The sequence below is a fragment of the Phaethon aethereus genome (assembly GCF_964289735.1).
Source record: "Phaethon aethereus genome assembly, chromosome: 2".
Classification (NCBI taxonomy): Eukaryota; Metazoa; Chordata; class Aves; order Phaethontiformes; family Phaethontidae; genus Phaethon; species Phaethon aethereus.
Genome location: NC_138582.1, coordinates 78,628,439 through 78,655,424, shown reverse-complemented (window position 1 = coordinate 78,655,424; position 26,986 = coordinate 78,628,439). Strand labels below are relative to the sequence as shown.

The 26,986-nt window shown below is 43.0% G+C and overlaps 1 protein-coding gene across 17 annotated transcripts in view; it reads left to right on the top strand.

The window, feature by feature from the left end:
• IKZF1 (IKAROS family zinc finger 1) overlaps window positions 1-26,986 on the top strand; it is a gene marked incomplete at both ends in the record, with an annotated part of 54,170 nt that overhangs the window by 16,750 nt on the left and 10,434 nt on the right. For 5 of the 17 annotated variants that reach the window (XM_082014542.1, XM_082014539.1, XM_082014540.1 and 2 more), the window contains 2 exons: window positions 20,558-20,818; window positions 26,090-26,257. The exons of 5 other annotated variants lie outside the window; for them this stretch is intronic. In XM_082014542.1, coding sequence (XP_081870668.1) covers window positions 20,558-20,818; window positions 26,090-26,257 — 429 coding nt within the window. Of the gene's footprint in view, window positions 1-18,554; window positions 18,615-20,557; window positions 20,819-26,089; window positions 26,258-26,986 lie in introns of all 17 variants that reach the window. 7 more of the 17 variants (XM_082014530.1, XM_082014544.1, XM_082014529.1 and 4 more) reach the window with 3 other exon arrangements.

Genomic DNA, 26,986 nt, shown 5'->3' with positions numbered 1-26,986 from the left:
GCAATGGAAAGGTGGGTTTTAACTAAAGTTGGTGACACTTTCAGCTTGTGTTGCAATTAATAGAAGAGGAAATATTCATTCTCCATATTTCATCATTTAAAAGCATCCTGTATTTGTAAGAAGCTGTGATCAGCCAACATCCCTGCTATGGATTTGAACTTCCCAAATCTTTGGTGGTTTTTGTATTTTGGGTTTTGTCTAAGCTAAGAGCTTTGCATTTGGATTTGTAATGACGGCTTAGGGTTTTTTGGGAGGGAGGTCAGTCCTTTTTCACTTGCAGAACTGTGCATCTCAGCATTATACGGACTGAGTTATTGAGCTTGTTTTTTCCTGCTGTGAATAGGTGTTGCAATGCTCGGAAGTGGTGGCAGTGGTTGGTGTTGAAGTGGGATGGTTTCATTAGCACCGAAATGGCGACTGCCAGCTAGGGAACACTGCCATTTCTGCATCCCTCGTGCTGCATCTAGGTTTCAGAGATATCTTTCTGGGTCTTTCCTTACAAGAATTTATTTTCAGGGGAGAACACCACATGCATATGTAGAATTCACTATGAAAAATTTATTTGCTTTATTGTGGGATGGACTGAGACCCACTGCTCAGTTTTTGTGCCCAGATTTGCAAAGAGAACGAAAACACCTTATGTGGCTGAGGGTAGTATCAGATTGTCCATGATCCACCCCGACGCCCAGCTGGCTGTATTCACAATTCAGGCTGTGAATGTCTCTGCCTCTCCTAAGCAGAGCACCTCTCCTGCCTTCCCCAGGCTGAAGCCAGGGGCGAAGAGGTGAGAACACCCCTTCTGCGCTGACATGGCACCTTCCTTTCTGAGTTGGGATTCATCCTTTTTCCTCCCAGAATCCAAATCATGTAACTGGCCCCTCCCATCCCTGGATGCTGGAGGGGAGGTGGGGAAGCCCTGATGGCCAGCATGGTCACTGGGACTTCGTCTGCTGCAGGTGTGGACCTACAACAATTTATCTACAAGTCAAACGGGAACTAGGCTTTTCTGGGGAGGGGTTGAGCTTCCTGCCCATTTCTCCATGTAATGATGAGTAGAAATAAAAATGAGAAATTGTAATTGTGCTAGCAAAACACTTCAGTGGCTTTGGAGCCCAACACATATAAAAGACGAGGAAAGAACAACGGTAATGAGGCATTACCTCTGGTGTGGCAACACATTTGTTTAATCTTGCCACCACATTGCTAGTAGATCCTAGCAAAATTGGTACCCTATCATGCGCTTATTGTGGTGTTAAGTGGAATTTTTTTTCTCCTTGCAAAACAGACTAGAGAAGTCTGATATTGTTTATTCTGTAATTTCACATTAATGAGTCTGTACATTTGCTATACAGTGTAACCATTGCTAATAAGCCCTTTTCTGTGTGCCATGAAAGAGATTGATTGATACAACGCATGATTTAGCCCTTGGTATGAAGGAGACAATGCAAAAATATTTTTCAGTTCTAAAACTTTTTGTAATTCATTTCTTCTCTTTAATGCTCCCTTTGAAGTTTGTAATGGCAGTGTATTTTCCAGACAGCAGGAACAATTTATTCCATTTTCTCTCTTTTACATGTGTAAATGCACACACATACACACATGTACATACAAAGGTATGTCTGTCAGCACACATTAAATGATATGCCTGCAAAGTCAAATTCCTCTGTGTGTACGTCTGTGTAAAAAACTAAAAAACAGCACCTGTATGCAAAAGACCTGAGCTTTTCATTCTTTTTAAGAGGGAAAGAAAAGACCTATCAAACATATACTCTGCAAAATAAATGCACGTCATAAAAAAATTTTTTTTTTCAAATGTAAAAGAGGAAAAGGTTAGTTCCTGCTAATTTGTCTGTATCCCTATAAGAAACCTAAGTGTAAATTCCATTTGGGAAGTGGGCAGCAGCTGAGGAAGACTAGCTTGTACCCTGTTGTGGCTTTTACAGTCTGTGTAGAGCTGCCGGGCTGAGGCGGCTGTGAAGGCAGATGAGGTCACGGTACTAAAAGGACCAGCAAGGAGTTCATGAAGAAAGGGGGAGCTGGGGAAAGGAGAGAGAGACACACACCCCCTCTCAATCCTTCCCACTGTCATTCTTCGCCCAGGGCGATGCCCAGGAAAGGCTCTCCTGCCCCCCGCTGCAGCCTCAGCAGTGAAGCGCTACATGGGCTGTCACCATCCTCCTCCACAGTTCTTAAATGCTGTTCCTTCCCATGTTCAGATGTTTTATTCGCTTAATTTCTTACAGTGTTATTCACTTAAGGTCTGTAATGGAGAGAGAGGTATACATTGACGAAATGGCTTTTCCAGAAGGTTCTTTCACAGTCCTACACCAAATTTAGGATTGCACAGTGAAGGGGATGTCTGATCCTCCCAGCAGAAGGATAGATGGCTGATGTATTGAAATAATCTAACAGAAAATGCAGATATAGTATCTTATATCTCTCATTTGAGATACAGGTTTCCATTAAAAGCTGATGCATGCCTAACTTGATAACTTTCTTAGAGATGTTTCAGTAGCTAACTGAGCTAACGAATAGGAAAACTTGATTAAAAGAACCACTGTAACAGATATAGTGATGGACCCTTCTGCTCTTCCATCCCAAAAGCGACAGTGATAGTTGGGGAATCTCCTTAAGCATATCTTGGGGAGCTGCAGGAAAATATACTCCCTCAGAAAGGCCAGGCTAGTTGTGCGAAATGCAGTCCCCGGCCTTCCGCTGTGAGGACTGGTGTTTGCTGTGCAATGGTGGGGGTTTTTCACCCCTCTTTTTTACCCTTAGTGAGACAGAGCACAAATAGTTATATTAGTTGCATACTTCCTGAGAACACGGCGATCCACACATTCTGGGCTGCGGGTTGTGTTTTTCACATTCAGGCATAGGATGGCAGTTACCAGATAGCAACAGGGAGCTCTAGCAAATAGCACATTTGCATCAGCAGAAACAACTTTCACAAGACTTGCTGGGAAGGTTTGCCGCAGCATGCCACCATCCTGCACTACTAACAGATGCTGCACATTCATTCGATAAAAAGGATGACAACAGAAAATGAAAGTTTTAATGTTCTCTTCTACAAACACTTGAGAAGCACGTTACCCCAAGGGCAGGAGCCAGTGGCTCACATCGGCTTCACCAGGACTGCGTGGTGCCTTCGAGGTAAAGGAATTTGAAGCTGTGGATGAGCCGTGCTGCATTTGTCCTGGTGGCAAGGAGAGCTCTCAGCACTGCTCTGGTGCAAGTGACAATCCTGATGTCTAACAGTTTCAAAGAGTCCAAAGGCCCACCAGTAGGATACTGGGGACACTGGGATTTGAGTGCCTTATGTGCTCAGAAATATTCAGCCAGCATGATTTTGTCTTTTTTTGTGTTGAACAAGGCGGAAGCAACTCTCCGCGAGATGCTCTCCTCCAAATGGATAAAAGGCCATTTGTCAGTCCCATATTTTTGTCTCTGGCTGCTGACCAGTTTACCAGGTAAAGGTTAATTTTCCAAAGACCAAGTCTGCACACTTATTGCAGCCTCTGACAAACTTGCCTGGCTGTGACCTGGTTCAGCCTGTATAACCCAATAGCCCAAAGTGTCTTTCCAGTTGTATGTGTTCCTAGGTGGTGGCGTTAGCAGGATTTCATTTGCTTTCTTGACCTCACCCTATAGTCCACAGTGCAGCATGGCAATGGCACAGCTAAACATTAGCTAAGTTTACCTTGGCTAATAAGAAATAGCGACTTCTGTAGAGCTGCTTTGCATTTTAGTGGGGAAGATTCTTCACACTTTCCATTTGCCTCACTCTTAGTCCAGCCACACTGTCTGGGTGTTCGTATGAAATTTAGGTGCGTTATGAGTCCTGGATTGAGTGGTACTGATGCATTGTCTCTGGCTTGGTAGTCACAAGGAGTTGCAACTTGGCAGTTCATGGGAAAGAAGGTTTCCTAATGTGTAATAGCACATTAGGACACACATTTGGGTGTTTCTACGCTTAGAATCCTTCGTGTTTGGTAAAAATGCAACACAATATCTGTTCCTTTGCAATATTTGAAAAGCACTTTAAACATAAACTGGGCAGATGCTTTAAAGAGCAACAAAGGGATTCCTCCAAGTAAAAGGACACACGACTAGGAGCAGAGAGGAAGTTTGACAGAAACTTTGCCTGTTAGACACTTTCAAATATTCCATAAATGCTGAGTGGGCAGGAAATGCCAACGCCAATAGTCTGAACAGATCATTAACCCTTATGGGAGGCCAAGTTTTGATCACTCTCTGAATGCCTGGCGCTAGTTTTCACAGCACAGATCTTGTTCTAGTTGTGTATAATTGCACGTCTTCTGTCCACATTAGCTCTCACTGTTTATGTAAGACTGGGAAGGGGATTGAATTAAGCTTTGGGTGTTTCTACTGCCATTTCTCTCCAATTGTTTTGTCATTTTTATCTATGAATTTGTGTTGTGGCACAAGGTTCCTGGAAAAGGAACAGAGCTCTGTTGATCACCACATCTGATGATCTAGTTGCACAAACACCAACAGCACACCCCAAAGAGCTTACAGTCTAATTAAGGCTTTATATACATGATTGATTAATTAAGCCTTACAATTCCTAGCTGAGGTAAGTGTGAGATAGGGCACAACAAGATGTAATCAATTGTGCTGCGGAATCTAACCCATAAATAGTATTCTGGATACCAGACAGCAAATTTGGTTTTCTGATAGCTGCAGAAAAACAGTCTTGTGTGTTCTTCCAGGGTATGGTGGGATTGGTTTGGTTCAAAGTACTCAGCTTTATTTTAAATAATATGTCTCTCTAGCTTGAAAAGTGAGAGTGAAAAATATAAAACAGGTAAACATAAATAAATAAAGGATCTGGTGATGGTACATGAGGGAATAAAAGAAGTATTGCCACTGAATGATTAGATCATTTTGGGAATCAGGAAATAATTAATTTCCTGACTTCTAACTAGTCTAGATCTTAGTACAGAGGAGCAATTCACTGTATCGCTTGGACTTTTGGAAAAAGGGGAGGGCTGATTTCCAGCTCCGTGCCTGATTTGGACAGGCAGGATTCCCAGGTCATGCCAGTGCGAAGAGCGGAATTGCAGCCTGGTGCCGATGTGACAGAGCAGTGAGCGAGGCTGGTCCTGGGAAGGTGGGCCACTGAGCATAAAGTTGGGATATAAGCCCAAATTTCAGGTGGCCAAATCCATACTTTCATCCGGGCTTTTCTTTTTGCTAAGATGTTTCTGAAGGTCTTTTGCATTATTAAAAAAAAACCCCAAACCTCTAGCAATTTGTTTTTGGAGTGAGATTTCACACCTTATAACTGAACATGTATGAGAAGCACTACGAAGCTGAACTGGAGATGACAGTTTTCAGTATTTAGTCACTTCCTACAAAAAAGGTCCAGGCTGAGCCCCTCTTTTGTTTCCTTTCTCAGACCACTGATAGCTTCTGCCATGCTGGCTGCAGTGTGGCGGGAAACTGGTTTGGTTATTTTAAACAGCTTGCTTATCCTATTTTTCTTGAGGTAGTTGCCTTTGGGATTTTTACATCTCTCTTGGAACAGAGTGGTAGTACAGGGAAAGGCCAGCTGAGGAAAAATATCATTCCTTTCCTGCTTCTGCATCATTAGTCTGCAGAGGAAGAAAAATTATACTTTTTGACCATGAGCAATGCCAGATAAGGGAGAGCTGGCTGAGGGCTCCAAGCACTTCATATTCAGTATTTTATGGGTGTAACTGGGGTTTATCAGGCTGGACAATAATTCTACCTTTGTATAAATCTGTAGGACACATCACAGATTATGGGTAGCATTTTCACAAATACCTAAGTGATGAAGCCTCTCGAGCTATAACTGCTGCCTGCCCCATGGTCTCTAATCACCTTCTGTGGGACTCATGCCCAGAGGGTGGCCAGTGCATGGCCAGATTTCAGCCTCATGTGCTAGGATACTTGAGAGGCATATACTCAGATGTAGGAATCACTCTAGACAGCAACACAGCTTTTGAGTTTCCCCATAAAAAAAAAAAAATTCTTATCCCCATTAAAAAAGAATTGAAAAATGTGTAGATGGGGAAGTAAGGGCACATGATGGATTAAGTGCCTTTCCCATGGCCACACAGGAAGTCTGTGGCCGAGCTAGGAATTAAACCTAGATTTCCTCAGTCTGCATCCAGTGCCCTGTGCCTCTTTGAGGCCATAAAATTTTGCTTGTTATCGAATTCTCTGTAGGCTGAAGCAAAGGGCTACTGTTCGTAAGGAAGAGAATTATTAAAAGATAAGTATTAGTTATAATTGGTGAGAAACTGAGAATAGTTCTGGACCAAGTATTGCCCATTTTTATTGCTACTTAATGTTCTCTATTTTCCAAGCTTACATCAGCATGAAATCCCCTTGTGGTATTGCTCCTTAACCAAGCAAACTACTCATGCCTCTCCCTATGGCTAGGACTGCAGCAGAGGCCAATGCTTAGCTGTTTCCAGCTGTCCTGGTTTAACAGTAGGTAACACTATGACTGGCGTGACAGGAAAATTATCATATTTTTGCCTCTTGTGCTTGACCTTCCTCATCCAAATTCAAATAGAAAAATTGTGTCCATTTGCTGTGGAGAACATCCATAGTTAAGTTCTCTCTGAGAATGCTCATTTGACTTGACATATATAGCATTGTTTCTTGAACAGCTGCATGACTGGTTTTTGTCTTTGGAAATGCTAAACTAAATCAAGAGGGGCTCCACTGAAGTTAAAAACAGACCAGAACTAGTAAAGCCAGAAGAAGGCAGGTCATCCTCCTCAAACCCAAAATATATACCAGCCTTTCTCTGTAATAGGTAGGACATGCCACGCTAGGCAAAGCCTTCACAATGGTCATAGTCCCTCTCACATACATGTGCATGGGTGTTACACAGCTTGGTCACCCTGCCGTCCCTAGAAAAATAATGCAGCATATAAACTATGCCACTGTGAACTGTATTGGTGCTGTGTCTGTAGGGAAGTGTAAGAGCAGTCAGAGCGGCAGGACGGGACATGCAGTGCAGGTCTCACAACAGTCACCATGTCTAAGGGACTCTTGCTGTTCAAAAGAGGAAACTGCTAACTCCTTCCTACGCAGGTAAAGTCATCTCTCTGTCCCGCATGTCCCAAAGCACGTTAACTTTTGCTGAAGAACTAAACACTGATGGAGTGGCCTGGAAGATATTTCCTAATTCACAGATAAATGGTAGGGAAAATAGCTGAGCCTGTTGATATTCTTCGTGCAAGAATGTTTCAAAGAAAGTGAAGCCTCACTAATACCCATTTCTTATCACCTCCTGACAGCCTCCTCCTCTTTGGGGGAATAGCCACAAATGGTTTTGAACGAGCTCTTCCAACAGGATAGCTTTCATGCAGTGATGAACAAATAATTATACCGCACTACACCTTTGTGTAACACTCCTGTCTTCATTTACATGAGGGATTTCACCACTATCTTCCTGAGAAACTACAAAATTCAGTTAGCCACCGGATAAGATAAAGACTGGAGCTTGACTCAAAAAGGATGCATAACTATTAGTGCTGTGATATTTATAGAGGGTCATTTCTCAAGTTTTCAGTTTCTACTCAGCCCTTTATCAGACAAATTCTTGCTGAAAAATCCCTGAGAAATGGGAGAGTGGAAAAAGCTGTTCTTAAAGAGGTTCATGTTCTGCTTTGTATATCTTTTGCCTGCAAATGGAGAAGAGAAAATCCTTCATGTGAAATTCAAACACTTTCTGCTCCGGCCAAGTTTCATTCTTAATGAGCCGGACAGAACGGTACATGAGCTCAGTGGAAGGACTTCCTAAACTGCCCGCTCCATCCGCTGGCAGCCGGGCAGGATTGCCCAGTTAGGCAATCCCTGCTCTGCTTTAGCCAATTTCCTCCTGTACTATTCCATCACTCTGTCCTCTGTGGCTGCCTTCGGCAAATAAGACCGTTGCCTAATTGAGCCTTCTCACCCTGAGACTAGGCATTTTAAGGCCTTTTCTTCACATTTGATTTCTCTCTTTTCTTTCTGAGAGTGAACTGAGGAGTCCCTCCTCTTGGCTGATACAAAGATAAGGAGGGGGGTGATAGCTGGTTCAGGTTTGGTGAAGTCCAGCCACACACAGAGCAGCACGGTTTGGTAACTGTCTTAAGGTAGGTGGGAAGGGGAATATGGATGAAGTGGGTGAAAGTTGGAGAGGAATAGTGATCTAGAAGATTGCTGCAGAGGCAGAAAAGGCTAAGCCTGTATAATTTTTGTTTGTTTTAATTTTTTTTTTTTTTCTGCTAAGCCACCAAGTATAATTCCTGGTCTGTGCTTCCCTTTCTGTCACTTCTCCATAATTCTTAGCGTTTCAGTTGGGCTGCTGTCTCTCAGCTGCTTCCTCTTTTCCTGCTTTCCTATATTTCATTAGTTGCCCTTCTTCCTCTTCGAGTGCTTTTACAACAGAGTGAGGAGGATGTGGAAACCCAGTTACAATATGACACGCAAACTGCAGTGTCACAACTGCAGCTCTTCGGTTTCACCTCCGGGGGTGCGCAGAAGCAGGTCAGGGTGGAGAGGCAGGAGTGGGGGGCTGAGGGAAAGAAGGGAGAGATTTATAAATAGGAAAGAGAAATGACAGAAAGTCACAAGGTTTTCAGCTCGGGACCTTGGGAAATGGCTTTCCACATAGTTTAAGATAATCCCAAATTGAATGGCCTCGAATGCAAAGGAGAGATGGAAGTCTGTGCCAGTCTAAGGGTCTCCCACGATACTGCTGCCACAGAGAAGATACAGAATCATAGAATAGTTTGAGTTGGAAGGGACCTTTAAAGGCCATCTAGTCCAAGCCTCCTGCAATGAGCAGGGACATCTTCAACTAGATCAGGTTGCTCAGAGCCCCATCCGACCTGACCTGGAACGTTTCCAGGGATGGGGCTTCTAGCCCTGATGTTTTTCTGAACTTGCCTATAGAGACAGATCTGCTGAGCAGACCCCTGGGCCTGTATTGTGCACAGCTCATAGCATTGCCCTTTCAACAACAACAACTTTTTTAAAACCTCAAAGGAAAAATCATCCTTAGTGCCCATGTCTGTGTGAAGTAAACCTTTCAAAGTTGCCATGGATGAAAATGAAGAGGTGCTGGGAAAACTCACTTCAGAAAACTGATATCAGGCAGCTGGGAAAACTCACTTCCACAGACTTTGCTCCAACTCCTCTCCTCTCCTCTCCTCTCCTCTCCTCTCCTCTCCTCTCCTTTTTTCTTTTTTTTTTTATATGGGGTCTCCTAGAAGCTTTTCAACTCAGTTGATTTAAATTGACATCATAGCAAGTGGTATAGGACTTACTCCAAACTTCTAGGCCATGACAGATGCTAAGGAGATAAACAACTGTGGGTTGGGAGGAAATGGGTAATATGTCCAGACTGCTCTGTGTGTTTGTGGAAGGAGTTAGAGGAACAGTAGATAGAGGTTTCCTGTTAAGCCGGACAAGGGGGAAGCTGTGATGTTTCTCAGCTATTGGACTCAAGTTCAACAGTATTCTCGGTGTGGGTTTGCTGTTTCTCCACCTGCTATGAGAAGCTAAGGTTGTCTTAAAAATCTGAACACCACTAAAAGTCAAGGAGACTTAAACTCCCAAATTATTTAAATGCTTCAAAATGGCTTTCCACTGCCACACAGTTGCTTGCAGTCTGTGGGGTGCTGCAGTGGAGCAAGGATTATAGTATCCCTCTGCTGTAGGTTGGGAAGCAATGCCTGAATCGGCTCTGAGCTTTGAAATCAGAATATGCCAATATATGTCCTTTTTGTTAACTACTTCTCCACTGATCAACTTACAGGTTATGGCAGTTTGTGAGGAGCTAGCAAATGCCTGCCTGCATGTGCATGCTAAACAGAGGGTGGTCCTGATTTTCAGAGGTGACTGGATGATCAGAATCCAGATACGGAACTTGAGACAGTGGTCTGATTTCTCCGTGATCAGTGTTTTCCAGGCTGATCTGTTTTCTGACAGCCTAGTTTCATTAGTGTCTGAAGTTGGAAAGCCCCAAAACATTAGTTGCTTTTGTAAAAATCTTTTGTTGATGGACAAATGTTAAAATAATTGGTAGGCATATTGAAATGAGTGGAAGAGTTTAGAGACATTCAAGCAGTATTTGAATGCTGGTTAAACCATATTAGATTACTCTCTTCTATATCTCAACCAGAAGTGAAGGCCTTGATGGAAGAGTTTCTGTGGTCTGGGTTATGTAGGCTTCTCCTGTTCATAATAGTTGGTTTGGGGCTACTTATGCCGATTTAGTCTAGAGTGGTGCAAATGGAGACCATTTAATTCAACAGCTGTTATTTTGAAAGCCTTTTCCCTTGAAGCTCTGCTAGCAACATGTTGGCTTGGATGCTTTGTTGATCTCTCCATGTTAAGAAAACGGTTGCATTTGGATGTAAGATAGTGATAATCAGCATGGTGATTGTGACTGTTTGAAGATTGTGATCTTGACTGTGTTTCCAGTGAGTTTCAAATGTTAGATTTCTTGTTCAAGAGAGCAGTAAAATAATTTTAAATCACCCTTTTACATTCACCAGCCTTAAGCATTGCTGAAGAGTTGTTCAGAGTTTGAGGAAACAGTGCCTGAGTGTGTTGCCATATTGGCCTTTCTCCTCTGGGGGCATGATGATACCTGCACCAGAAACCCGACTAAAACTCAGCTTGGAGTTCCCTTTTGCAGCAATGGTTCCTTTCTGATTTTGGAGATACTCTTCAGGGCAGGAATAGAGACTCTTAAATTCAGTAGTTTCAAATCACAGCTGAGGTGTGCTCGCAGAGCAGAGCTAGGAAGTTCAGCTAGGATGCTGTTCCTCATGAAATATCTTTTACATGTAGAAAATTCTTTGGCCTGAACCTCTATCGTATTTTTCCCCACATCTTTCTGAGAAACTGGGATTTTTTTAACAATCTTTCCTTCTTTTTTAGTTAGCTGTTGCAGAAAGCTAGTGAAATCTGGGGTTTTTTCTTAACATTGAGTTTAAAGACCCAAGGAATCAGTACAGAATTTTGAAACTGTTGGATGCCTCACAGAAGAAGCACCCAACACCAGGGATGACTTCTCACAGCACTAATATGGTTAGGGTTGGATTCTGTTCAGGGAAGGGAAGGAGGGCTTATTTTCCCTGAGGTAAAAGCAAGGAAACAGCAGGCATGAAAAATGACCAAGGAAGTGAGGGAAGACAAGCAGTCTTTTAAAAATGTGGACTGAACTGAGTTTGCAGACTTTCAGAATGATCCAGATCTCTGAGTGTTTGAGAGTCTCCCAGCATCATTTGGGGTTTCTTGCCATTTCAGCACAAAGAACCGATTGCCTGAGAGGGACTCCAGGTCCCTGTAGCAAAGCATTGGCTGCAATACACGGTGGGAAAGAATTACTTTCGTCCTGATATTTTTTCTCCTCAGGAGCTGTCTGGTATGTCCACATTCAGAGAATTTTTTAGCATTTGTGTAGAACAATTTATGCCTCTTCCCCAGAAGATGTAGATTAGAATTTTCTTTCACTGGACTGTTGAGCACACTGTAATCAGGTAAACAGCAGTTTACATTACAAAACCTTCTGGCAATATTTCTGCAACCCAAAAAGAAAACAACTTCAATAGGCTCAGGTGGCTGCTTCTAGAAAAATAACTGAGCACTCAGGGTTAACAGATTTAAAGCAGGCTACCTCAGGATTACCTTCTTTGCACAGTCCTGAGGGAGATCATCCATTTTATCACTCATAAAACGATGACTACATTTGATCTGTTTTAGTCTAAAATAAACTTTCAGTATCCCTGGGGTTTTTTTTCCCCTGTCTGGTGAGGGAGATGCAGAGGACTCTGCTCTGCAATTTGTCTTCTGAGTAGACAAGATGATAAAATTGTCATAAAGCATTCCCTCTGAAGTGCTGAAACGGCGAGGTTCCTCTTTGTTTCATCCTCTGACCTCTCTCGAAAGAGGAGACTGACAGTGCACAGCCTTGGCACAGCACCCATAGGCACCTCCCCAAACCTAAACACAGCTGCATGGTCTAATTTTAGATCTACTGACCCTTTGACAGCTGGGGAACTATGGACACTTGCGTAAAATAGCACTCAAGAAAAGCCATCATCACGGTAGCTAAACAGTCCCTGGTAAAAGTCCCCACGTCCATCTCGCTGACAGCGAAGGCACAGCACATCAAATGTTCACATGGTTGGACTTGGAAGGGCCTGATCCTGAGCCAGGGTAGCTCTGTGCCACTCCAGGGACAAAATTAGACATGTGTAAGCAGCTCACTGAGCTGGAGCGTGAAAAGAGGAAGGTTTGCAAGGGCTAACTTTGCATTCAAGGCAAATGTAGGTGCTCTGAAGCAACACAAAACTGTTCATGTCCCTGCCTGTGCCCATGCCCCACCACACACCACGCTGGCTGTAGGGTGAGCCTAGGAGCTGTGTCCTCCTCCTCCTACCGCATACCCATATGCAGAAACCTCATAGCTCCCAAGCAGTAACTTTCTTCCGTGGGGTAACGACTGCTGTCTTCGGCTGGCACAGGTCTGACCAATACCCTCAGTCCATGTTCAGATTTCACGAGGTTTTCTCTTGACCAGGTAGGCTTAAAATTCCCCTTCTAGCTCCAGTTCATATCATTTGAATGTAACTGATCATGTTAAGTGTGTAGCTGTGCATTTGTATTTCTGCATTTGTTAAGCCATTTGCCTTGGCTAGGGATCCCCACAGTAACCGCCAGGGTTGCGGCAGGGTAAGGACAACTTCCAGCCATGACAACATGGCTTCATGCAAGAACCTGCCTGCCTCTCCCATCTGTGAGGAGCTTCTTTGGTCTTCATGTTAAATCTCAACATAGCTGCTCCTCTTCTCCAAAACACTAATTTTTGTGGGTGCACACTCTTTTCATGTTCTCCCAGGCTACCATATGCCACTGCCATTAGTTAGAATTTTCTTGCATTGAGGACAGGTTAACACCCATGAATTTCAACAAAGCATGCTTTGTGGAAGGATTAAAGAAGGATGCCTTATAAATGTTAGAATATCATGTGTCTGAGGCTCTGCTTCTCTTGGGTAACTGTTTCTGTGTGGGGAAGAGCATAAGCCACAACATTTGTGCCTATAGGGTTTCTGGAGAACGCGGCTTCACACGTGCCAGACTTGGCATGCAAGCACGTGTATCCACACAGATATACCTGTGTGAGCTGGGAATGTTTTCATATATGTTAGTGTTTTTACCTGGCTGTTGTGTATTGTTACTTGAGGTTACTTTACTTATTAAAAATTTCTTGCTAAATGCCCATTTTCTACTTCCTCATCCTTTAATGCCCCCATTAAAAAAAAAATCTAATGGAAGCAGAAGAGACAAAGATGCTGAGGATGAGAAACTCTGCTCTTGTCATCTTTTGTCAGCAAACCTTTCCCTCCAGTTTGAAAATCTTCCCAGCTTACTTCTCAAAACAGAAAAGGGTCAATAAAGTCTGGTACTGGCAAGCCTGCAGCAGTTCCCTTAGCTTCTCCATCATGCAGCCAGTAAAAGACGTAGAGCACTTCATACAGAGGAAGCATGGGTTGCACATACATGTGGAACTTGAGAAATAGGTTTAGCATGGCTTTTCTTGATAATGGTCTTCCCCTTGCCTTTAAAACTTAGTTGTACTGGTAACTCAGATGACGAACATCAAGCAGCCAGGTAGTTAACAGTCCTTTTCAACTTGAATCCAGCACAAAATGTAACAGCGAGTAGCACAACAAAGACAGTAAGTACAAACTAGATCAGCCCCATGGCTTGGTTATAGATTGTCTCTTGCTGAAACACAAATTCAGAAAGATTCATAAAAAACACCTAGCTTCAAGTGTGAGTAGATTTCAGGGTCATTACTTGAACCTGTCTTTAACCTATCTGTCTTTACTGGTGCATTAGAGGATTCCCATAGGTAACTAATGGGAGATTACTGGGAGTCTGCACCATGGTGCAAGAGCCACTTTTTGTACCTAGTGAGGACATAACTTTGTTGGTTGTTTTGTTCACGTGTGTGCATTCCCTAGGGCTTGATCTCATTGTAGCCCCCTGAAAACCACGTTGATGTGTTTTGCAACGCAGCTGAAGCTGAGCCATGCATGCCAGCGGGCGCTGACACGGGCTCTGGCACACCGGGCACCTCCCTGCAGACAGCGTCGCGGTGCCCAGCAGTGGGAGGAAATGGCAGCCACGGGCGATGATATGGGTGGAGCTCCTCACACACGAGTTGTCCCATGGGAGATAGCTTATCTAGGGGCGCCTGTGTTTCTGGAATAATATACATTTGATTGAAAGCCAAAATTAGAGTAGGGAAGAAATTGTCTGCCAAGGGCTGATTGGCACTTGGAGTCAAAGGAGGGGCAGCCCGGACCCCACAGGGAGGATCTCCTTATCCGTCGGCACCAGTCTGCTCTACCTGCAGGTGTGCCCCAGCGGTTCCTGCTACTACTCTTCTTTCTGTTATTTCTGTTTCCCTTTAAAAAGCTAGCTGAGAGCCTCTCACTGAGAAGCCTTCATTTTTCTCTGTTGCCCCCTCTTCGCCGCATTGCAGCCTGTGGTACAGACGACAGCTCTCTTGAGCAAAACAGTAAGGTGCCAGCACCCTGTCGCTGGGCTGCCTCGCCGCCCTCCGACGTTCGCCTCCCGCTGTGCGCGTGGTCCCTCTGTCCTGCGACACAGTGAATGCTGGGTCCCGTTTTAACAGAAGCCCTACTTAACAGCTGCACACAGCCCCCATTATTTACTGCTGTGTTTCCTTTTGTCCGCAGCAATTGATTTGCATCATCAGCTCTAACTTTTTAGGCAATTCTGAGCTGCCTCTAACTTTCAGCATTTTACACGTGCAGGCACCACAAATGCTTGGTTAACTGAGCAATGCAGTGCGATATGTAGAAAGGAGAGGGCAAACCAGTCGTTTTTAAGAGCACTTGGATGCATCTGCTTTTTCTATAGCTAAATAATTAGTTAGTTTGAATCAGTCCCACCTATGTTGTGTTGTGTTCTCTGAATTTTGCTGAAGAAGGGCTGAGGCCATTGCATAACTAATTAGGGTAGTTCTGCCCAGACCTTTTGTTGGCCTTTTTTACACCTACATGATTCTTCATGTCACTTCAGAAGCTCATAAGGGAAAAATACTGTTAATGGAAACATAATTTAAGTTAAAGAATTGGTCTGTTGTTGTCAAGCCTACCCAGTGAATACTGACTCCTTAAATATTCTGTGGACAAACAACTTCCTCGTGTGCCTTGCATTTCTGAGAATGGCATCCTCCACCTGCAGAAATGTGGTGAGAACAGAACTGATGTCACAGTGCCTGACCATGATGTAAAAAGAAAAGGGGGAAGGTTTGGATTTGAGGTATAGCCAATTGCTAGAATTTGGTGCACTGTAACAAAACTGTATAGCTGTTATGTATTCTATCAGTAATAGCAGGTGAAATTGCTGGCAATATTCTGTTTTCTGGTTTTTGCACCTATGTAAACAGGAAGAGATCCTGGCTGCTTTTGTTGACACATGTCGGCATGCTGAGGGGATTTATCTTGGCCTGATAGACTTTTCCAATCTTATTCTGCCTTTTTAGCAATATTTTCTACAACTTCTTAGAAAGGATGGTGTTAAAGGTTTTCTCCTTCTCACCGTAACAGTGCTAATCCACTGTTCAAATCATGCAGGTATTGCTGCAGCTTCGTCTACCTGCTGCTTCAATAGCTATGGTGCCTTAATAAAAAACTCTTGTTCAACTTTAAAGCTACCACTTGAACATCAACTAACATCAACAAAATACTTCTGACTTGTCATGGAATAACAAATGAGTCATTCAAACAAAAAATTACGTGCAGCCAAATTATTTGAAACAACTTGAAGAGAGGTCTTTGCTGTTGGTTGTTGGACTAAAAATCAGACTATCATGGTTATTTTCAAAGAAAGGCTGAAGGACAATTTCTTAAAGGCAGGCATATGCCACAAGATGTAGTTAAGTATCTACTGGGATAAAAGTACTAAAGATGCTCAAATCCCTTTAAAAATCTAAGAGAGTTAGGGAACTCTATTTATAAAATGACCCAGAAGCTTCAGTGTGATTTATCTTTCACTGTTACTCTAAATTCCTTTGATAGCCAGGTCTTGTGCTTTTTTCCTTCCTTAAAAATCCCACCAGATAAGAATATGACTTGGGAGATGAACGCCTCCTTCCAAATAGGATTTTGGCCCAGGTTCTTAAACCTGTGCCAGTGCCAAAGTCTCACAAAACTGAAAAGATTTTACATCTGGGAGGGAGTCCCATAGCTATAAGAGAAGGTAAATTGGCAAGGGTTTGAAAACAAATTACTAATTCTTCACATGCCTTTTTTTCCGGCTGCCTACTTCTCTGTCTTTTGAAAGCCAACCTCCACGTCCTGTTTCCCAGGAGGTCTGTTTGGTTTCTCCTTTCTCCCCACTACCCCAACTCTTTCAAACTCTTTCATTGCAAAACGCCTCCTTTCCCTCTCCATGTTGGTCAACCCTTTCCAGGGAAGTGTGACTCTGTCACCTCGCCCTCCATCCTCCCTTCCCCACTGTCCCAGCCCGAATCTCGTGCTGAGCCAGCTACACTGCTCTTCAGTGATAAATCATATCATGACCCCTTCCCCCCTTTGACATGTCAATTCTTCTTTTTTTTTCAAAGACTTACATAAACCACCTTTAACTATAGAATACAGCACGGTCTTTGTAACATAAATTTCAAATGCTCTTCAGAAAATCCTGAGTGAAGCTCCCAGTAAACGTCAGAGAGCACAAGAGACCCACCCAGTTCCCTGCTTCTGAGTAACTTTTCTACACTCTGGGTAGGTAAAAAGGGAGCAGAGAAGAGCTGTCAGTTCAGTGACACTGGTGCACTCCACATTCCTTGCACACAAAAAAAGGGTTTGGATTAAACTCCCCTGAATTGCAATAATGTGTACAAAGAGAGTAAAATATAGAGCATTTTAAGGTCATCTCTAGCCAGATTGAAGTAAATTAATTAATGAGTAATGTCTTAATGGTGTTAGAAGAGTCAATGAGAAATTGTTACCATGAATTATTATAGAGTTAATTAACATCTGCATGTATGTGTACATAGATATGGATGTGCACAAAAATTATTTCTACAAAGACTGTATCAAGTAACTTGAGAAACCTGTACAAATTCTGAGTATGTTCTTGATCAGTGCATCTGAAAAGTCTGATTCCCAGGGATTTGTCACATCATCAGTGTCACATCCTGACTATAGCAAGGGAGGGACAGGAACCTCTCTCACAAAAGAAATAGAAAACACTGTTGATTTTTATTTTCAATCTAAGTCTCCAGGAAAAAAAAAAAAAGTGTATAGCCTGCCTTCCCATTTCTCATTCAGATTTAATAAAAATCCTTAGAATTTCTACTGGAGCGATTTCTTTCTTGTTGTGTCTCCTACATCAGTGGGGCTTTTTTCACTAATTTTCATTTGGAAAACAGGTTTGCAAAAAGTGCTAAGTTTGAACATGAAGAGATTTATTTGTTAATTAGACCTATAAAACCTCTGTGGGGACCCAAGGCGAGGCGGGCGGCCTCATCATCCAGCAGCTCTCGCCGGCAAAATGAGCACCGCACCTGAACCGAGCCCCTGCCATGAGCTGCTCTGCCAAATGGATGTGCTTGTAAGGGCATCCCGGATGCTTGGCCTGTCTGTGTGGGGACATTCACTGAGCAGAACAGCTACAGCGGGTCAGGGGCATAGCCGCGGAGAGCTTTAGTGAAGATTGACTGGATCAATATCCCTATCATTGCCTATGTCAAGTAATGAACTCCATCATTACTTGTATCGGTGTGCCCCATGGCATGTTAATTTGCACCTGGCTACTTGTAATATGCAGGACATAGTGTGTTTTTGCAGTTCCTTTTGTGTAGATACATTGTGAGGACAAGCCTTAGAAATAGAAACAAAAAATGCGTCAATACACACAATAATATATATATATAATTGAACTCCCTCCTCTTCCGTTGCATAAGACCAGCAGGGGTGAGAAGAAAACAATGCAATTTCACTTTTTATAACTGCAGTGACTGGAAACAAGGACATACAAAGAAGAGATCCCTGGCACAGAGAGAGGGCATGTTGGCAAAAAATAAATCCCGAGAGGAAGCTCGCACTCCAGGGGCCTGTGGATTCCCCGGGGGCAGGAGAAGGCTGTGTTAGGTGCTCTGCTCCAGCTGACTCTTTCGAGACACTTTAGCAACAGTTCCTCTTGACTTCAGCAGGACCTAACCTGCGAGCAAGGGGAACACCCCAGAGAGGTCATGCATTTAGAAAATGTGACAAAACTTGTTGGATGCTTTGGAAGAAAAGGGCATTTTTACAAATGGGAATCGTTCTGGGCAGGTCAGGATTCTCCTGCTGCTGTTCCTGTTTCATCCTAAACTGCTTGTGTTGCTTCTGTGATGATAGTGTTGTCTTTCTCCTAGGTATTTCTCTTATAGCAATAATTCCATCTTCTTTCATATTTACTGCTAGCGCTACCACAAACCAGCATCCTGTTTGCTTTCTTTATTGCAGCTGCATATGGGGCAGAAGGCTTTAGGGACTTTCATGCAATAATTCCCAAATCTTTTTCCCGTAAGTATACTGCAAACACAGCTCACTACAGAGCATTTCCATCTAGTTCCTACTTTAATGATTTTTGTTTGTGTCATTTCGCTTCTCAGTAATGTACGTTTGTCTGCATATGCTACTCAAGGGCTTAAGTAGTCTGATCTTTTGCTTCATCCACATGTATTTTGTTTTAACTTAACATAATACCTACTTCAAAAGCCACCTTCTCCAAATCCCTGGCAGACAAGGAGCCTGTAATTGTTTTGTATAAATATATTTACATTCAAATTATTATTCTTATATCTAGGAGAATAAAAATTGGTTCTGTGAATTATGGGAAATCTGTCACATGCTTTTTAGGGCATACATTTTAAAAGAAAACCTGTTATTTATGATGTGCTTTCATTCTGTCTTGCATATGAAAGACATATTTTGTCTTGCATATTTTCTATTAAAAATGCAATATTTGAAAAATCATTAAAATGCCTAAATTGGTACACTTTCTAAAAGGTGTCCGGTCCAGCAGTGTTCAGAAATGTGAACACCTTTACACTCAGTGTGCTTCCCTGTAGGATTTTGAGTCAGATACTCTTGTCAGTCACACCCATGCAATCTTCCTGGGACACCTGACAGGCTGCAGGGTATAGCAGAGAAGAGTTTGTCAAACCTTTCAATTTCAAATGAATGTCAAGGTCTTTCCATCTCCTGAGGTGATTATTGCCCATAGCTTAATTATGTCATTGCTACACCACCACTTATGAACAAGGCTACCATGAAACTACTGTTCCACAAAAGGAAAAGGCCTGGTCTCTGTTGCATGAAACAGACCCCTTGTGTACTCAGCAGCTAAAGTAAATGCTCTCCGTTTTGGGGTGGGGTGAAGGAAGAGGTTTTTCACTGAAAGGAAAGGAAGATTTGGGGCAATGAAACAGTCTTTTTCAGCCTAATGAAGAACCATTTTTTCACTAAAATTGTCAGATTAGAAAGGAGGGAAATAACTGCACAGATTATTTATTCTACACAAAACATCATACAGTCCTGTGGAGAGAAGAGGAATGAATGCTGGCATTAACTGATCTGAATCTTGTCCCTTTTCCATAACGTTTAGGTTTGCTGTGCTCACATCAGATCAAATTTACCAACCTACGTTTTATCACATGTAGTGAGGCTATGCCAGATTTATACCTGAATTATTCTAGCTGCAAGTGATTGTCACCTATGGGATTATAACACAAAAGACTTACCCAATAAAGTCAAAACAGTTCTCTCACCCACCTTTGCTGATTTGACTGTTTGTTAAGAGTAGCTCATGGCTGTAGAGGTTCTCTCCTCTTATTTAGCAATCCTAATCCCCCTGTCCTAAAAACACAATGATTACTCCTATAATTCCCTGTAATGCTAGTTCTTGCTCTTAAATTCTTCCTTCGATCCTTCCCCACCCTGATTTCTGATAACAGTGTTTGTACTCTGCTTTCCCATTGTCCTTGCTTACCCTATAGAACTGCAAATCAAATATTTGGATTCAGTACAGCCCTTGGGATCTTCCTGCCAACCGGAGAATGTTGCAGTTGCAGTTTGTTTTCATCCATTGTCTTTGATGTGTTACTTAATTTCACAATTGTTTTGGACAAATCCATGTGAAGTGGATTCATTTTAAGCCTGAATTGTCAAAATGAATGTTACAAACGCAAAAATCTCAAAGTGACCTAGGAACAGACTTGTAACGTTGTGTGGGTTCCCAGCTCCCTGGGTGCCTTGTATTTGTCTTACTGATATTCGCTGTTCATCACTCCACATGTTACAAATTCATCGCATTGCCCATGAAAATGTAGTCATGTTTGTAGCTTTTGTTATTTAGGTATATTGTACCTGCTGTTTAGAAGTTATCTCCTTTGATGTGATTGTTTCTTTGCCACCATATTTATTCTGTAACAAAACTGAGTGGCATCCTGTATTGTTTTTTTCAGCCGGTAATATTAAAATAGAGACTCAGAGTGATGAAGAGAATGGGCGTGCCTGTGAAATGAATGGGGAAGAATGTGCGGAGGATTTACGAATGCTTGATACCTCGGGAGAGAAAATGAATGGCTCACACAATGGCCCAGGCAGCAAGGCTATGTCAGGAGTTGGAGGCATTCGACTTCCTAACGGAAAGCTAAAATGTGATATCTGTGGGATAATTTGCATCGGTCCCAATGTGCTCATGGTTCACAAACGAAGCCACACTGGTAAGGCCTGCCACAGTTTTTCCTTTAGTTGACAAGAATTGGCCACATATTAGGAACTAAGACTTATTTTCTGTATCATGCACACGTTCCCTCTTGTAAGATAATGCAGCATCGGTGGGCATTTGGAACTCGGTTATTTTGTTACGCCATTTTGGACAGCACAGGAATTGAGATTTCTTCTTGATGGAAGTCCATCTATTGGGCTAGAAATCGTGCGGTTTCTTTGGTTTGAAGCTACATGAAAAAATCAAATCTTTTAAAAAAAAGAAAAGAAGTCTTGTTTAATTTCTAAGAATTACTGAAGAAAAACCCATTTGTGGCTAACTCTGAAATCGACCCAGTTCTAATGTTTCCGACAATGCAACAAAGCTCATTATGGATCAGTGGTTGTGAAAGTGATTGGCAAAAAAATGTTAAGGGAACTGTACTGGCAGTCTTAGTAAAAAAGGGGTTAATTTTATGTAAAATGTTTCATGGAGTAAAAACTCATATTGTCACTGGTCAAATCTGGACTAAAGGGTTTCCACTGGGACACAAGAAACATGTAAAGATGTTGTGCTCCATAGGGATGGCTTTTCATTATACAGTGCTGTGAATCTTCTCGCCTCAATTTTTTAATTCTAAATAGTCTCAAAGAGTGCAAAAGATGAAGAGGCTGAAACAAATGAAGAAGTAAAGACCAGGGTGAGTCTCATCTTAACTGACATAAGCTGTCTAAAAATTAGGCTACCAATCTAAACTCTAAGGTCATCCACAATCAAAGGATAAGAACTGAACTCTACTCTTGCGATCTGTTAGTGTAACGTGGGCTAGCCACGCTCAGGAGCAGTGCTGCTGATAGTTAGCAATGCTGTTACACTGCCTATTTCTTCAATTCAATATGACAAATCCCTCTGTCAGGGAAGAGAAGATAATCATCTTTATTGGAAAAGCCGCAACTAGTTCTCAGAAGAGAGGTTGCAGCCTGCTTCCTAGATGTAATAATTGTTGGTCAATTGTTTCCTTTTTTTTTTTTTTTAATTGAATGTCAATGTGATCCTTCAAACGTTGATAAAATGTATATGGAAAATGACTCGGACACGAGGCCTTTTCAACAGACCCATGGGCTTGAAGAGGATGCTATAGTAGTTGTAATAAAATGTTGCAACTTAAAATGTATTCAGGGGTAAAAGTCTTTGTGCTTCTTGAAGGAGGCTGCTGTTTTATTAAAAGTATGCTGTTCCTGCTTCGGAGGATCTGTTTGGGGTCCCTCAGGGTCAGAGGCAGCGTTTGCACCAGGGCTGCATGGCCTGGGTGGGGGACACGCCTGATTTTAGGGAGGCGCTGGGCAGAGCCGCCTTTGTTTCTAAGGGCGCTGGTTGGAACCGGCCGGCTGAGGCTCCGCAGGACGAGCCGGAATGCCTGCTCCCTGTGGCCGCGTCCCCGGGGGCCACCTCACTGGTGTCCCTGGCAGGGATCTCCAGCTGGCAGGGACCTCCAGCTGCCCGGCCCCCCCGCCTGGCAGAGGGGCTCACACACCGGCCAAGGGTGCTCGGGGCGCTGCCACGTGAGGGCTGCCGCTCCCCGGCTTCCCCGCCCGTTGCAGAGCCCTCCCCTTGCCGACGGGACCCTCTTTTTCGTCGGGGAAAGCAGCTGAAACCTGCAGTGGAAGCTGCACCCCAGGAGCTGCACTTGGCGCGGCAAGGCTCCCTTCTCTTACAGGGAATAAAACTGAAGGGCGTGAAGTTGCGCCCCAGAGTCCCTCCGTGGGAAGAAAGCGCTTGCTTCCCCTCCCACCTCACCCTCAGCTCCTCTCCTGAGCAGCCTCTTCGGGTGGGGAGCTCAGGTGGTTTTTTGGGGGCTGGCAAGGGAGTGGAGGCTCGGAGCGGGTAGTTTAAATGAAAGGGATGTCACGGGGAAATAGGGGTGACTGCTTTTCCCCCGCTGCGCTGTGAAAATTAAAGTAGAAATGGGATATACTATTACAGACATTTAACTGCCTACGCCGAAGCCCATTTCAATATATGCCCGGTGAAGGAATAAGTCTCGCAAATGAATTACTTTGCTGCTAATTCATGTAAAACCTGCATATGCAGTGAGGTTTCCTTAAATAAATATTTGATAAGTGAACAAAACTCTAGCACACTAAAGTGCCAAAATAAAATGACTGCCTGACCTGATAAAAGGCATTATTACTTTTCATGAATACACCTGCCGAGCGCAGATAGGCAGAACAGCACCTGATATTTCTGCCCCCTCCTGCCTGCAAGCAGCTGTACAGCACCGACTGCTTCCTAGCGCCTTACCTCCTGCTCCCGTCTGCGGAGCGAACCCCGTTCACAGATGCCCGACTGTCCTCACTCTCCTTCCCCAAAGTTTTCAGCACATTGATTTTCTCCAGCTTGCTGCTGTCTTGCTTGGTGTTTCGGAAAAAGGAGATCTGGAAAGGAGAGGGAAACCCCCTCCTGCTCCCTGCTGCTGAGACCTCAGGGTATAGATTCAGGCTCTCTCAGCATGCACCTATGTGTGTGCCTGTGTGCATATGTATATATATGCATATATATGTGTGTGTTCGCAGAGGCATATATATTCCCTCCTTATATGTGCACTCCTTTAACTTAAGCCACCAGTTAGTTTACTTATGTCTTGTTAGTTGTATCTGAATGTCTCAAATTTATTTAGAAAACTAATGCCCATTGAAGAATGAGCATTAAAAAGAGAAGAGATACGCACATCTCTGAGTATTAGGTGATTTTGCTATTATATTAAGAAATTCAAAAGATTTCAATTAAGATGATAAATATTCTTCACTGAATAAGTAGTCCAGGGCCCGTCCTCCCACTAAGGCTTGCAAATCACGGCGGTGGTGGTTGATGTAATTCAGGGTCCTGTTGCAAATTTTGCTCCTGGGCCCATATTCATTCACAGCTACGCACCGTGTGGTGAAATCCACCCAGGATAGACACGTGCTGTTCAGGCCCGGGGAGAAAACAGCACACAAAGATGACTGTTTAAAGAAAAGGTGGATTACGTATTTTTTCTTTCCATCCTGTCCCTTCCCCATTTAGCTTCCACTAGCGACCATCTCCACCCTGGCAGGGCTGGGAGCTCACAAGGCAGGCGTTGCCCACCCCGGTAGTTGCAGCATGGGCGACTAAGGCCGGCCAAGCTACACGTAGTTTCAGGGTCTTTCGGCGGTGGTGTCGCTTCCCTTGTACAACAACGTGAGGGCAGATTCCCTTATATTTGATCCCACTCTAAGTTTTGTAGATATATTTGGTATGCAGCAGTCTCGTTTGAAACGCTCCATCCATCTGTCTTCTCCACCCAGTGGAAGACTTCACTCTGTAATTGCGAGAGCTGTAGGCTGCAGATACGTTTCATTCTTACTTTGCTTTACATTTCGTTCCTGGAACCCTTCTACGATCCTTGTTTTCTCCTCTTCTGCTCCTCTGAGTAAAAATAACAGAAGTGAATGCTAGAAAAGCTGTTTAGTAAGAATTAACCATTTCTTCTGAATTTGTGTCCCCCATGACAAACTGACTTATTCATTACTGTTCCGGTCCATTTCTGAACAATACCTTCCACGCTGAGTAACTGCCCCAGAGATTGAGAGGTAAAGCAGACAGACTCTTACCTGTTTTCTTTTTCCCCTAACAACTACTGTGCAAGGCTTATTGCAAAATCCTGCAAGGTTAATGCTGGCATTTTGCGGGCCACTCCAGTTGTACCAGTTGCAGATATAGTTTAGATGAATACAGCTACTTGATGGACAAAGAAAGTGAGCTCATTTGGCTCGACAGGGACTATGCTGACCTGCTTTGAAGCAGTTTGACCTATGAAAATACCTTGCCATAAAGAAGATTCATTTTACTGTTTGCTGAATGCTAAAGATGCCAGCCCTGATGGTAGAGTTGGCAGATTTTTGGGTCAGGATTGTGTTGTTGTCTAATTGATTTTCAGCTGTTCTACTGCATTAGCCAAAAGTAAAAAATTATCATGCTGCACGTATATGCACATTTATGGACATACAAGTTGGTCCTAGATGTGCAAAATAATACATGATGGTTAAGGGAGAGAGAAGAAAGAAATTGTTTAATCTGTGGTTGTTTTTTTTTTTTTTTAATATTTTAACTTTAGCACTGAAATTTTAAATTCAATATTATTATTATATAAAGAAAACAAAAACTAAGAATAGGTCACCTCTGGGCTGTTTCTAATATTGTTGATGCATTATAATCACTATAGCAGATTACATTTATGCCTAAGAGAAACAGAATTCAGCAAATGAGTTTCAAAGGCTGTTTTGACTCCGTTGAGGGCTACAGAGAAACGGGCCCGCAGGAGCGGTTCCTGCTGACGGAGTGCCCTGATGTATAAATTCTCCTTTACTCCTACCTGGTACAACATATTTTATTTCCCACTGACTTAAGAAAAGGCCTCATCTATCTTAAATGAAAAAAAAAAAAAAACAGTCACCAATTTAGACAAATCAAGGCTGTGTCTCTTTGAGTTTTTCCCTGTGTCCATCCAAAGTGCAGACCAGCAGAGCCCATTTGTGCCGCTCCTCTGTTCATACCTTGCCTAGAGAAGGGTTGGGACCTCGGCATGGAAGTACAGGGCTTCCTTTGCACTATCTTAACTTATGTGATTTTACTCTCTTTCTTTCTCTCTCTTTCTCTGTCTCTTTCCTGATTTGGCTGCTTAGGGACAGACAGGTAATGGAGAAGAAATTGAAAGGGAAAATACAGGGAAAATGTAAATGAAAAGAAGTTATTATAACTGTTATAATGAAGTGCCTTTCATTTAAATATAAGAATGTAACGCTGAAATGAACTTGTGATCCTGAAATGCATTTTTAATGAGTTTCCTTTTTATTTTGCTGCTTCAGTGGCATATTTTAAAGACCCTTTGAAAAAAGCCACATTAAAAACCCCACCAAATGCCACAACATGCAAAATTGGATATTGGTTTATTCCAAAACTGCTGATCAGGAAGAGTGGCTCTTCAACACAAAATGTTGCAGTCACTTTATTTAAATGAGTTTGAATTTGCATTGTGATGTGCCATTCTGATTTAGAAAAAAAAAATTAGATTTTCAGATCAAATTGACCCAGCCAGTGAAGCATTAAGAAACTGGCAGGTTTAGTCTGAAAGCCTCATGTTATATCAAACCTGCAGCTGGTGGAAGTCACAGAGCAGCAGTGAGAAAACAACTTTCTCACTGAAATCTTTCTCTTGTTACCGCGTAAGATTTTTTGTTCTCACATTTTTTTTTCCTTCTCCCCATAGGAGAACGCCCTTTCCAGTGCAATCAGTGCGGAGCCTCCTTCACACAGAAGGGCAACCTTCTGCGCCACATAAAGTTGCACTCAGGTGAAAAGCCCTTCAAATGTCACCTGTGTAACTACGCCTGCCGTCGCAGGGACGCCCTCACAGGACACCTGAGGACTCACTCGGGTGAGTGAAGGTGCAGAACTGGCCCGGAGTGCCCGTCACCACACCCATTGAGGAGACGGGGGCGTTCGTGGCCACCAAACTGGAGACATCTTTTTCTGTTTTTTTCTCATACTTCTGGTCTGATTAAAAGTTTCTGTATTAGGGTTTCATCTTACAAGCCTCATGTGAGTAATCCATTTCATGGAACTACGAACGTGAATTAAAGCTGATGAATGTTTTAGGGTTTGGATGGCATTTATCCACATATAGAGATAATAGGAGGTCTAAACACAGTAGGCTTTAAGTCACAAAGTCTCCAAAACCTCCAGTCTGGCAGTCGTGCACCTTTAAAGTGCCTTTAAAAGCATAGTGTTGTCTCATCCTATTTCCTAAGCTGAGCTGGAAATGCAAGTTGTTATTTGGATAGGAGATCTCCAAAACACATTGCTGGAACTGACACTGGTAACTTTACCTGCAGAAGTTGGCTTTGGGATCAAGTTCTGGATAGCAGAAGGGGAGCCCTCAGAGTCACATTTTAGCGTTGCACAAAACTAAGGAAATTCTTCTCTAACACACACATTAAACAATAAAATCCCTAGTGTTGGTCCCAGATGTCCAAAATAATTTCCACTTCTCATCTTCAATCCTGGCCCAATGCAGGAAAGCACGTCTTTAAAATACTACTTTGCCTCCCCTCTCCCTTGCTGATTTTCACGGCTACACAATTTTAAACATAATTTTTCGTGTATA